This window comes from Clupea harengus, chromosome 8, assembly GCF_900700415.2.
Source record: "Clupea harengus chromosome 8, Ch_v2.0.2, whole genome shotgun sequence".
Taxonomy (NCBI): Eukaryota; Metazoa; Chordata; class Actinopteri; order Clupeiformes; family Clupeidae; genus Clupea; species Clupea harengus.
In genome coordinates this window covers 822,359-836,215 of record NC_045159.1, presented here as the reverse complement: position 1 = coordinate 836,215, position 13,857 = coordinate 822,359, and the positions used below count along the sequence as shown (strand labels likewise).

The 13,857-nt window shown below is 40.3% G+C and overlaps 1 protein-coding gene across 3 annotated transcripts; it reads left to right on the top strand.

Moving 5' to 3' along the window:
• The first annotated feature begins 8,554 nt into the window (after nt 1–8,554).
• Nucleotides 8,555–13,382, top strand: oatx (organic anion transporter X). 3 transcript variants are annotated; one of them, XM_031571381.2, is made up of 11 exons: nt 8,555–8,835; nt 8,921–9,565; nt 9,751–9,854; nt 10,290–10,444; nt 10,655–10,823; nt 11,030–11,153; nt 11,354–11,469; nt 11,556–11,767; nt 12,051–12,159; nt 12,778–12,984; nt 13,215–13,382. In XM_031571381.2, exons 2-11 carry the CDS (start codon nt 9,158–9,160, stop codon nt 13,330–13,332), a joined length of 1,722 nt encoding a protein of 573 aa, XP_031427241.1. In that variant the 5' UTR covers nt 8,555–8,835; nt 8,921–9,157; the 3' UTR covers nt 13,333–13,382. The 3 variants fall into 3 exon arrangements, with proteins under 3 accessions (XP_031427241.1, XP_031427240.1, XP_031427242.1); XM_031571380.2 differs by having other exon boundaries at nt 8,555–9,565; XM_031571382.2 differs by having other exon boundaries at nt 8,557–9,565; nt 10,742–10,823.
• The last annotated feature ends 475 nt before the right edge of the window (nt 13,383–13,857 follow it).

Below are 13,857 nucleotides of genomic sequence, written 5' to 3'. Positions count from 1 at the left end.
TTTCTTAAGGCAAATTCTTTGTCAATCTCCATTTCCTTTAGCCTGAGTTCACCATCAGATCTAGGTGTCATAGAGACCGAGGCTGTAACTGGATCCTCTCTTTTTGCCGCCAGTACCTCTCTGTCAGTCAAAAGGTTCTTAATGGTTTCATACACTGTAGCCTTTGTCTTTTTAATTTGACTAGTCAGTTCAATTTCATAATGCTCTGCTATTTGCATTAGCTGTTCTTTTGTACATGTATTCAACATTTCCTCAGAGGGCTGAGCAACAAACTCCTCCATGTTGAAAGACATCCTTAACCCCCAAGAGCAAACAGGGCACTACAAAAACCCAGTGTACTTAAGCAATCCCACAAAAATAGACCCTACACAATTCCACACAGGTCTCTATTAAACCCCTCAAAGATGTACGTGATACCTCACTATTGCCAGTTATTTCCCACACGAAAAACAGGCTCTAGTCACACACAAAAAAACTTTAGTATAAAAGAGAAAAGGGAACCCACCCTTCAGATAACAGCAGGAGACTTTTCCTACTTACCAGCAGCGGAGCAAAGGCTAGTCAGAAAACTAGGCGTCCCCAGTCTTGCCAGAAGCCAATTTAAGAAAAAAAAAAATGGCTTGTCACAATTGCAGGGGTTAAAGCAAAAAAAAATCCTGAGCCTGAACTTTTTTGTGTGTGTGGGAGGGGGTCGTGTCCCGTGGCATGGACACATTCGCAGGGTCAAAAAAACAAACAAACAAACATTTAGAAATGAATGATTGCAGATTATGGTGAGACTTGAAACTGCAATCCCAAGAAAGATCAGCAATAGTACTCCACCTCACTACAATATGGTACTAACACATTCGCATTCACGATTTCTTTTGATATCAAGTTTTGCTGCTAAGCTTTGTCCTTGAAAGGTTACAAGATGACCTACAATCACAAGGTGACATGTTATAAGGGTATGTCAGTGGAAGAAGATTTGATTTGCAACCATTTCATTGAGGATATGAAAAAGGACAGCGATTTACTTAAAGTGCAACAGTGAACTGTAGATAATAATGTAGTTTTATATTGCAACATTTCCATAATTATTTTGTTAGAGAATATATCAATAAAATAAATAACAAACAAAACATTAAAATGTTACAGGAACTGGTAACTTTAATGTTGGGAAATAAATACAAAACAGGACTTTGTCCATGTACTTGTTGGTGGCTTCGTCGACTTTTAAGGAAAACATGCCGTTTTTTTTTAGCTTTTCCGATATACGTCTTTTAAACTCTGGTGTTATGCCGTGTGTGTTAAAATAGCGGCATGCCGATTGGATATTGACAGTTTAGTCAAACACACGTCACACACACGGTCAGTTATTGATGCCGGTACATCAGCTGTGGATGTTGCTCACAACAACGTTGTGTGTTGGAGAGCTAGTTGCATATATTAGCTTTCTCGAGCACAATATGCAGAAGCAAGCACCTGCTTCTCTTCACTCATTACACCAGCTACCAAAAGGCTTACTGTCCTTCCCTTCCCATCTCTTCTATCCATGCCCAGCGCCATTTACTTTCATGAACTTACTTTCCATCCTACTCTCCTTTGGTGTGATGTCTCTCTACTCAGGCATCTACGCTAGGCAGAGCGATAGAGAAAAGTCGGTGTTTGAAGCACATTTTCCCAAGACCCGCCCCAATCTACTTCTGATTGGCTAATAATGTTATTTTGAGAGCGGGAGAGTTGTGCTCCTTTCATTTCATTGGCAGACGAACTCAAACTCGAAAGTGATGGTGATATCGAGACGTGTTTAAAAAAAAAAAAAAATTAATAAAATATTTTTTTTTCCGCAGCCAAACGCCGCACGCCGGAAATCCGGCACGGTGCAGGAATACTTTAATCCCTGCAATTGTCTAGCCGCACATATAAAAACGAACGGCTTACCACAATGGCCCAGTCTCTTATACAACGCTACCAGCAGCGTCAACCTCCTTAATATCAACGGTTCTCCTGTACTATTTATTAACGGCTTTAAACGGAGAACGTAATCGAGGGAACTTACTGTAAACACCCTAGTTTAACAGATTTTGCCCCAATAACCCAACACCGGGCTAAATCACACTTCAGCAATGGCAAACAGACAGTTTATCAAAACTGTTGCTTTTTAAACGGAGCTTTGTTTGAAAGCTACGCAGGCTCCCACAGCCATACCTAACTGACAAACTCCTCTACCAGTTTAATCGATATTCCGGTAATTCTTCAGACCACCTGAAGCCAACTATTAACGAGCCACAGCTCATATATTAAATGCCCAGCTTCTCAACTAACCGTCTCACAAAAAAAAAAAACACACACAATTGCGGGGGAAATTACCATACTCACCACGGTATCAACGTCCGTCCGTACACTCCAGCCCTGTATTTGCTATACTTTCCTACACCTGTTGCTTCAGAAACATGCTGAGCTAGGGGTGCACTGTTCACAAATGAGTGCAGCCGTACTCACGTACCCCTGATGAGAGTTTTAACAATACCCGCCCAGGATTGTTTCCACGACGAGAAGTTGAACCAAACACGTAACAGAGAAAAAACGCAAAACAACAAACCAGTGCTCGATGGAAGTATCTGGTGATCAAGCTGAGCCACTGCTTCCTACCTGGAGTATACGGATGTAGAGGATACCGGTACCAAAAAACTGAATAAGTGAGCCACGTACTCCACGCAGAATTGGGAAAAAAAAGATCTATTTCGAACGAGCCCCCAATTTATGTTACGACCGGCTCGTGGGTCGCAACATAAATACGCTAGAGACAGACAACGGTGTAGTTTGTAACAGCAAGACTATTTATTAACGACTGAGATTGACCAAGGTAAAAGTCTAGGCGTTCTCAAAGATGCGTGGATGCGTGTCGTGGGTATGTAGGTGAGTAGGCGCGTTGCCAAAAGTGTGTGTGAGAGTAGCGGAAGCTGAGAAGGGGACTCCATCAGACGTAGCAGTGCTTTTATATCCTGGCACCAGGTGTGGATAATCACTGTTCATCATGCTGGTTGTAGGTCCACAGCCTGCTCCCTCCATATGGCCAGTATAGGGACTGCAGGCAGGGTGCGCAGGGCACAGGGGGTCGTAACAGTATGTCATTTGCATGCAGGGGCGGACTGGCCATCGGGGATACCGGGGGAATCCCCGGTGGGCCGACGGGGTTGGGATGGTCCAAAACACCGGCCCACCCCTATCTTGAGCCGGCCCTAAACTCTGAAATTGCCGGCACTGCCTATGTCCTGATTTTGACAGAACACGTATAAATGACTGATGATTATAGCTTTAAATTATTACTGACTGACAATTATACTACTCTTCACGATCTGTATTTACACTCATGGTGCCCATTTTCCGAACATTTTTCTTCTTTACTCATCTAATATCTTCCGTCAGTCTAACTTTGTTTTAGGCGTTATTAAATGTCAATAACTCTAGCCTACACTTGCATCACTTGCTCGCAGACACCTTCAACACCCCCCCCCCCCACACACACACAATCACACACCCAGCATGCAACACTACTGATACCACTGATGTTCACACCCCATCGTATGTTCTGTACTGTTCATTTCTACAATATAGTTCATGGGCGGCTTGTCCATAAGGGCGATTGGGGCGACGCACTGCCTACGGGAAAAGGAGTTTTCTTTTCTGTTGGATTCTACCACTAGACCGTCTGATCTGCCTCTGAATGTCATTGTCGAATCAGCCAACAGTCACTCAGGCAACAGTCAGGCAAACGTTGTGCTTCAAATGACCCCGCCCCTTTTTGGGCAAACTGGAAATCGCCCTAGATCTCTCTCATTGACTCTCATGTTAAATCCATTTTTAACATTCAGTGCAACAACTCGATTCGCTCTTTGAAAGTCGGCGTACTAATGAAGATAAATTGACAACAAAACATTTAGGACTTCCTAGACCAAATGTATCCATTCAACAGGTTTCTACAAAGAGGGGACGGGATCCTACATCCAAGAATTGCAACGGAAGAAAATCGTGGCTAGCAGGCTGTGAAGTGGCTAACCCGGTCTGTATTCCTATATACCACTGTCACTTTTCATAGGTTTTACAGTGTGAATGTTCGCTTCTTGCACTAACACTGAGTTATTTTCTATGTGATGACTTATTTAGCTTTTGTAAGCCACTACTTTCAAGATTAGTCAATAAATATAGCTGGTTTTGACTTATATGTTGCCTCCTTCTTTATGTTGTTACTGGACATATCATGTGTCCTGTTACGCTATGTTACATCATACAACTTTTGAGACATGTGGATAATGAAAAAGTGGGATATTTTAAGGTGGAGCCACATCATGTTTGCTTATGAAGGCTCCTGGATGCAACTTTCTTTCATAGCTTTCCACCTGTAACTAGCTACTCTAGCTATGTAGGTAGAGGGGAAATATTTCTGTTGTGTGCTGCCATCTAGTGGACAAAAAGGTATTGCTGTATTAGTTAATTAGCTAAAAACAAATTGATACAATTGTCTTGCTTAATGTAACTACTGAATGGGTCGCCTTAATCATTATCAAAAATATGCCCCCTTGATCATTTTTTCAGGAGCCGCCACTGGTTCATACTAATTATACCCTCTGATTCCAGTTTCTTTATTGTGTGGTCTTTCTCTGCTGACATTCATTCCTTAAGGCTCTGCAGTTAGTTATACATATAACCTTCTGATACTAGCCCAGAGTTAAGCATATTCATCTAGCAAACTATACCTACCTTGGAGTGTTACAATAGCCAGTATCATTTTATTCCATGTGTCCATCCAGTCAAATTGGTGAATCCAAATGTTATTTAAAAAACCATATATGATGTAATTTCTTTGTAATCATCCAAAATAATGTTAAGTGTATGGGTATTTTTCCAAATAGGCGACCGACTGGTCAAAACGTGCGATGCATTGAGTGGGCAACGCGCCGTGTATTAAGTGGGCTGGTCTGACAGTAACTCCCGGGCCACTTTTTCCCCCCAGTCCGCCCCTGTTTGCATGCCTTAGTAACTGGATTTGAGCAAATGTTGTTACAGGTTTAATAATAAGCCAAAAGTATCCTGTTGCTGGAATAAAAATGTATGTTACATGTATGTTTACATACTTTCTTTTAATGTTCTTAAACAATCAGAATGAGATATTCTGAGTGACAACACACCCTGGCTTTCTATCTTTCACAGAACCAAAATTGCATCAGTAATTGAATGGTTTCTTTAATGACCAGTGGGCAGCGATCATAGTAGTTTGATAGATATGCTATAACCTGCAGTGTTTACAAAGCCCTTATAGTCTATTCTATAACAGGAATACAGCAGGCCTGTTCATTTCTCCTGTGTTTCATTGCGCCTGCTGGGAGACTTGTTTGTTGTGTTTTGATCACATTGAAACTGGACAAGTGCAAGTGTTTTTCCGAACTAGCAAGTGTTTTCCCGAACATATTTTTATTTTTGCCCACTGCCCAGCAAAAACAAATATACCTCCTGCGATGGCCTAATGATAACGATAGCCTCCATTGTCGGAATGTCATCAGACTGTCACAGATGGCGCTGTGTTGCTTATTCACTTCATTTCTGCTTGCAGCATGTATGTGTTTACTGTCACTATTGTAACTTACTGTTACTGTTACCAAATTGACACTTTTTTCAGTTTTTGTGACTTGAACAAGACCAAGCTTGAAGCAAGTATAAACTCAAATACAAGCCCAGCTTCAGAAACAGAAAATACCACGGTGAGTTTTGTGCACAATGCACGGGATTTCCTGTTTATCAAACCAGTTTCAGGCAAATGAAACCACCTCTCAAAAGCGTAATGTTGATATCTATTATGATATGTATATTATGAAAAAGTACCTGTTGTGCTGTTGCTTGAAAAATCATCCCCATGTTATGTGTTCTCTTACTGCCATACTGGCCTCATGTCAATGTTAAGGTCTAGCATAAAGCCGTAAAGGGAGATGGAATGAATCATCATTTGCAGTTGCCAACAATTTTTTCACTGCCAAACTTGTTTGACTTTGACATCATGAGGAACACACTAATCCAGCTAATAGTGTTCATCCATGCCCAACCGACGTAACAAAATAAACAACCTTGGACTTGAACCTGTGCTCTTCAGGGCAGCCTATGGCTCGAGGCTGAAGTCTGAAGCCCCTTGCCTTCAAGGGTTTGGAGATGAACTACTATAGGGTCTGGTTAAAAATGATGAACAGGGGCAGGTTAAAAATTTGCAAGTTTATGTGTCGCCTAATGATAAGTGACTGCTCTGTCTGCCAAAACGCCTTTTTTTCCTATTTTCAACATTTTGAACTCAGAAATCCCACAGTGGCATCGCATGGAGACACCTTTGAGCTTCCCCTCGCTTCCCTCTGGCTGGTTGTCCTGCATTCTACATCTCTAACATTCACTCTCACATTCACCAAGTCACTTTTTCACAGAGTCTCAAAGAGAGTTCATTAGTCAGTTATGACATTGCACCACAGTTCTGACATTTGCCTGGCAAGCTGCCTTGATTCTGCCATCTCTGTAGGTGCTTTTATGGACAGACACTGCAGCAGCATACACGGTGTTATGCTGTCTAAGAGGAACTTAATCTAAGGGCTTATTTATTTCAAACAAATTTGTGAGGAGGATTTCCACTCAATAAAAAAGTCACACTCAGAGGGCCTGCTCTCAACACTTTTGGTAAGAACACCCGTGATATCTGCATTAAAGGGTGACATTTTGGGGGAAAAGTTAGAGGTCACAGCTTCAGTGGTTTCAAAAGCAAAACAATGGTGACCCAGAAATCTTGCACTGACAGGCATGCACATGTTAAACAGAAGAAGAGTAACACCACACTCAGACAAACATGTAATGGCACACATATTCACATGAAGGTGATCTGGACACTGATCTTTGACTGTGCCAGTACTTTCACATTACACATGATGAGAGCGTTGACAGCTGTTTCCATATTCATGACAAAATCAGTTTCCATATTCATCTTGTTATTAACATTAACACTTAACATCCAGATCTCATTATTCTGTGTATGTGATTTATTGTAATGGTGTAATACAACAGCAAGTACATACATTACATTTCTACAGAACCCTGCGGCTGAAAATCAATTTTAAAGGTGGAATTTTCTATCCTTGTGCATTCCTGAAAACAAATAAACAGAAACCTGCCTATTGTTCTCACAATAATGTGCTGTGACTTTTATCTTACTTAGAATACACAAATAAATCACTTGTCATGATGTGTAATAATGATTTTAGACGTGGCTCAAATCTGTGCTGCACAAATAATAAATGATCAGACATACAAGAATGATGTCGTATGAACAACAACAATATTACATTGTTGTACAACCCATTTGTTTTAACCTGTAGTCATGTTGAGCATCAGTGGAGCAGGACTTTGTCATTGTTTAAACCATGACAAGTATTTTTCAGGATTGTTTAACAAATGTTTAACTTGAGCGTGCAAAAGATCCACTAATGTTTCATGTAATGGTGACTTTCCATGGTGTAGGATGAGAAGCACTGCATTATTCAAGCACAGTTGTATTCCTGTCTATGTGTGTCTGTGCCTGTCAGACTGTATGTAAAAACGTGATTGTATGGCTATGTTGCTCATATAATCAATTATATTTTGCCAATTACTTAGATCCCACTTTAATATTGATAAATGGCATTAATAAATTAATATTGATAATAATCTGACATCAATAATAACCGGTTGATTTTCAAGGAGTCTCATTTTGTATTTTGCTTTTCTCACCTAACAATTTACATTTTTTAGTCAACTAGGTAAAGGAATTATGAGGGTTTTCTTGGAGCAAGTGACATGACTGTTATTATGACTGTTTCTCTTCTATTTTGAAGTGTGCAAAATGATTACATGCCTTATAACTAGCCATAAGTCTCAGTGCATTTTTAAGTTAGAAACATTCTCTCAGACGGATTACGCTTTTGCCAGGATAAGCACTCATTTGGACACTATTAACCTGACAGTCCTTTGGCATTTATTCATGCCTTATAATGTGCTCAGGGCTTCGTTGCCAGGAGATGGCAGCAAAAGTTTGTCACTGAGGGAAAACAACAGGCAGTCGACTTTGAGAGTCAGCCAGTTCGTCAACATCAACGGGGTATGATGGACAATAAAGATGGGTTAAAAGTCACTCCTTACTAATGAAATGGTCATGACGATGTTAAACATGTGAAGTGATGAGTCTGTTTTGGTCTGTTTTATGGTGATTTGGATAAATTAATTAAATGAGGTGAAGAGTTGTTTTTTTTGCAACAAAATTGTGCACTGATAAAGTCTTGTAAACATCAAGGGGTGAGAGATGTAATAAGACTAAGGAATTGAAAACTGACGAAAAGGGTGAAACCTACACACACAAGACCAACGCATAGGATACACTGAGAAAGAGTCAAAATCTCGTAGGCCCACCATTAAAGATTTCTTCAACAAAACATATATGAACAGCGTAGACTAATTTGTACAGTCAAAGCCCTGAAGTCGGTTTGTTGGTGGATTATTATGTCAGTGGGTTCTGAGCGCTTATTTGTCCAACACAAGCGCTTTATAGAAATTCCACTGAGGGATTTAAGTTTTTTTTTTTTTACCACAATAATAACATGATTACCGATTTTTAATTACAGAGAAAAACTTTAGGCCTACCAGATATCCATAAAAAAATGAATAAATAAGTTTCTCTGTGGCACAACCTTCAGAAAATGTTGTGGACTTTAATTACAGCTGGACGTAAAAAGATCCAGTTAGGCATGTTTCTTCAAGAAGGGAATACTGAGTCCTAAGTCTCCGCCGAGAAAGGTAGGCAATGCATCTTCAAAGCGGACCATGACCCTACTGTGTTGCGCTTCTAACAACCATTAACCCTTGCATTGATCATTTGCAGTGATGGAATCATTGTACAGCTTCGAGGTGTGACAACCCCATTATAAAAACTGGAGTCCATACAATACGACTAAATTAAAGGATCTTCACCCAACTAGCAAATAATTTCAAGGGAGTGCATAATGTTCTGCCTGACAAATTGAATTATTGAAAACAATAATTCCAAATATACCGCTTTAATAGTGCATTCAAATTACTTTGATGAAACTAGTTTCCAACTGCTGCAGAGACCTTCAAAATGGGATTTTCGGATATTTTGGACGAGATTGGTGGGTTTGGACGGTTCCAGTGGATTCACGTCACATTATTGTCCATTCCTGGTCTACTTATGGCAAGCCAAAATCTGCTTAACAACTTCGCAGGCGGGATTCCAGGACACCACTGCACAATACCAAACATCTCCAACCGCACAAATGATCAGAATATCACTGCGGAACAACTCAGTACAGATCAACTTCTTCGCGCATTTATTCCAGTCGACAAGAGGTCGTCCAAGTTTACAAAATGCACAAGATATGTAGAACCGCAATGGCATCTAGCAGGTGTGAACATCACTGGAACAAATTTTACTGAGCCTGAGACGGAGACTTGCCTAGATGGATGGACTTACCAAAAGACTGAATTTATCTCCACAATAGTATCAGAGGTAAGTTACTGACACTCGTTGGAAATAGCACATTAGCTATTATCATAGTAGTGCTGACTTCATTTGGCTAATTAGGCTTGTTACGATGCGCTGTAACCTATATGATTACATAGTTTAAAGGAAGCACATTAACGGCGATTACCATGTATAGATTTAGACACTTAGTGCACTTTTTTCTTCTTCAGTGGGATCTGGTTTGCACTCTGCAACCTCTGAAGCAGATGACTCAGACCATTTATATGGGTGGGGTGCTTTCAGGTGCAATCATATTCGGGGGCCTATCAGACAAGTAAGTCTCCAAAAGGTCTTAAAAATGATATAATGAGATTATACTCATTACTAGAATTTTGTTATTAACAATACTTAATGTAGCAAGCACTTGGAAGATCATCAAACCAATCCCAATTGTTGTGCCCCAAGGTATTTCACTGTATTTAGGCTACTGAAGGCTGCTTTCCACCACTCTTATAACATACTTAAAAAAAATCTGGCATCACACTAACCACCTATGTTCGCCTTTAACATAACTGTTTTCATGTCTTGCTACCAGGAGCTGTAATTGACACATCACACACCAACCGGCTGAAATGAAAGGCTGAACTGTGACTGATTAACTCTTAGTCACAGGGATTTAAACCAACTATTTAACAACCTCTTAATTATATGATAATATATCTAATGGCTATATAATTAATAATAATACTGTCTCTTCTGTCCTTCAAAGGTTTGGTCGAAGGGCCTTGCTCATTTGGTCTTATTTCCAGCTGGCAGTGCTGGGAACATTCACAACCTTCGCAACCTCCTACGTGGCCTACTGTGTGTTACGGTTCTTGTCAGGCATGGCAGTGTCTGGGATCATCCTCAACGTAGTCTCCCTCAGTAAGTGTCCTGCATCGGTTTTATACTAGTATGTGCAGACTTCACTTTGCCTTGGAAAGAAATGCAGTGTGTAACGGGTAAAGCCGGTGTGCAGGCTGAGTGGGTGAAGTCAGCTAACATGCAAGTGCAACCTAGCTCTGCTACTTTACATTCTTTGTCTGTCAAATAAAAACTTCACCGAACACTGAACTACCAAACTTGTGCCAACAGAGGTGGAGTGGATTCCCACTAAGACACGCACTCTGGTGGGGACACTGACTTCCTTTTTCTTTACCTTTGGCCAAATGATCCTGGCAGGCGTAGCATACAGTGTGAAGGACTGGCGAAAGCTGCATGTAGCTGTCTGCTCCCCCTACTTCGTCTTTGCCCTCTACAGCTGGTAAGGCCACAAGGAGTTATTCATCTTTCGCTGTTAGCATTCCACAACAAGGATTGGAAGCTGTTTGAGCACAAATGACTACGGTTTATGAATAATGAATATTATATTCACACAGGAAATAGTTTACTAGCATGAAAAGTGTAGCTGTATTTTAGTAATCCAGTTACTGCAGGATGCCAGTGTTCCTGTGTGTGTTTGTTGTGTTGGTGGTACTCGGAGTCTGCTCGCTGGTTGGTGCTGAATGGCAGATCTGAGGAGGCCATCAAACAAATTCACAGAGTGGCCAGAATTAATGGCAAGCCAGAAATGGTGGAAAAGATCAATATGGAGGTTAGTGATTAGATGGATGGAAATTCACGAAATTCATGTATGTACGTTCGTTAATATAAGTGTGTGTGTCCATGTACAGTTTACATACCCAATATGTATGTATGTATATATGTATGTATTTTGTTAAAAATAGAAAAGTACATTCAGACAGGTGTATCATTCCACATTGTGTGTGTGTGTGTGTGTGTGTGTGTCTTCAGTATTTGAAATCCCACATGCACAAAGAGATGCAGTCCAGTAAGACCACCCACACTGCATATGACTTACTGCGCACCCCTGTGATGAGAAGAATATCAATATGCCTTGTGGCTGTCTGGTGAGGACTGTGACCATACTTGCACAGATATAAATGACCTTATCATAAGAAAAATGTCACAGAATACTCTGACCCCTCTTTGTCAGGTTTTCCACAAGTTTTGCCTATTATGGGTTGGCCATGGATTTGCAAAAGTTTGGAAACATCTACGTGATGCAGTTGATATTTGGAGCTGTGGACTTCCCTGCCAAGCTGATTGCTCTGGCGATGCTCAGCTACCTTGGACGGCGTATCACCCAGGCCTCGTGCCTCCTCATCTCTGCTGTACTCATCTTTGCCAACATTTTCATCTCTAAAGGTTGAAACGTGATGTAATGTTTGTCTCTAAAGATGATCCCCTGCAAAACAATATTAGTTTGTCAAGAGGTTAATGTGCATTAGATATCCGTTGAGTTATTGCAGTGATACAACCTATAAACATACCCTAGTCTTTAGACCTTTTTAAACATGAAAACAGCAGGAAACATATTCTTAAATTGTCACTGTTTTTATAAAAAATGTTGTTGTGATTTTCATGTAGATTCTATGTAATGACTGTATGCATCCTTACAATCTTATTGAAAATGTGTGGTCCACTACAGAATTCCAGACGGCTCGGACGGTGTTGGCTGTTCTTGGGAAAGGTTTCACCTCTTCCTCTTTCACCTGTGTCTACCTGTTCACTGGGGAACTGTACCCCACTGTCCTCAGGTACCGTGGCTATCTTACGTCAGTCTGCTCTGATCACTGTCAGTAGTGACACAGTAATGGGCCTTATATATAACAGCTGAATATAAAACTTAGTTTTACACAATGAGTGCAGACAATAGCACACACTTACCTTATACAGCCTATTTCACACAGCAAGGTTAAAATATTAACTCAAAGGTGAGTCTGTAATTCTAATCCATTATGCTTCTTGTCAAATTCAGCAAATTGCTCCTTGCAGCCCTCTAGCTGTGTGTTCTGTGTATGCGTCCAAAACAACTCAGGTGTCCATACACAGTCCTTGCTCTGTAAATGGGAAACAAACTAAGTGGCTCAGACCAAGCCATTGACATTCCAGTCAATCAACACAATCAGTTTAGGAGCACAGAATGTCACAGAGTGTTTTCTTTTATTCTCATTGGCAAGGCAAGTTTATTTATGCAGCACAATTCATACACATTGGTTATTCAAAGTGCTTTACAAATGAGCAGATAAAAGAACATAGAAAAAATAATGAAGTTAAAAAAGGAAATAAATACAAATAGAGTGCAATTGATTAGTTAACAAAGAGCATCTGAGAACAGTGGGGTTTTAAGTGTAGGTTGTAATCTATTCTTACAGACAGACAGGCATGGGGTTCACCTCCACCATGTCCAGGATAGGTTCCATGGCGGCCCCCGCTGTTCTGATTCTGGATGAGGTGCTGCCTGCCCTGCCCAGCATCGTCTATGGAGGGGCTGCCGTGATTGCTGGAGTTTTTGCCTTCTTCCTACCTGAGACACTCAATGTTCCTCTACCTGAAACTGTAGACGACGTAGAAGAAAAATGGTAATTTCAAATTACTGTATTTCCACGTGATGACCACTTTAATCTCGTAATCTACGGCCTTGGTAATGGACCAAATTGATGTAGACTTAATATCAAACATATTGATAACTACTTGACGACATAGCTAACGTATCTCTGTACACCATAAATGAATAGTATAAATAGACTACATATAACTCCATAAAAAATAAGCAGAGTAAACAGATCCTTTTCTCTACACTTTGATGTAGGTCAAAAAAGCCGCACGTACAGAAACAGATTGAAAAGGAGAGTGTGGCCCTACAAGACATGAAAGAGGGAGGAGCAGAATGTGAAGACGGGAAAACTTCTGGACTTAATGCTTTATGAATACTGGCATATGTACATTAACATATTGACTGATATAAGTTTAATGGAAAGGAATCATTGCATATGCTTGCAGGTGTCCTTCACACATAGAGTGATGTATAAACGTACCATTGCCTCTGGAAAAAGATAGAAAGAAAACAATTGTTCTTGAATTAAAATGTTACATGGGCTTTACTGATAATCTACTCTGCCTTGGTTGTTTTCTAAATGTTCCAAAGCCTGAACTACAAGGAAGTCATTTAATGGGACTAAACTCACCATTCCTTTTTTAACGTTGGCTTAGATGAAATAACTGTAACAGACTGACAGCGTAGATCACCACTGACATTTCTCATCAACCTTTTGTAAACATTGATTTTATGATTTTTGAAAGCAGTTTATTATTATGTATGTCATTTGCATGCCTTAGTAACTGGATTTGAGCAAATGTTGTTACAGGTTTAATAATAAGTCAAAAGTCATGTAGGCCTGTATCGTATCCTGTTGCTGGAATAAAAATGTATGTTCTTCCAGTTTACATACTTT

What these genes read in the sequence shown, in the direction of transcription:
- oatx (XM_031571381.2), top strand. Translation starts at nt 9,158, where the DNA reads ATGGGATTTTCGGATATTTTGGACGAGATTGGTGGGTTTGGACGGTTC. An exon ending in CAACATTTTCATCTCTAAAG is followed by an intron (nt 11,768 to 12,050) that starts GTTGAAACGTGA and finishes GGTCCACTACAG; the next exon opens with AATTCCAGACGGCTCGGACG. An exon ending in CTGTACCCCACTGTCCTCAG is followed by an intron (nt 12,160 to 12,777) that starts GTACCGTGGCTA and finishes CTATTCTTACAG; the next exon opens with ACAGACAGGCATGGGGTTCA.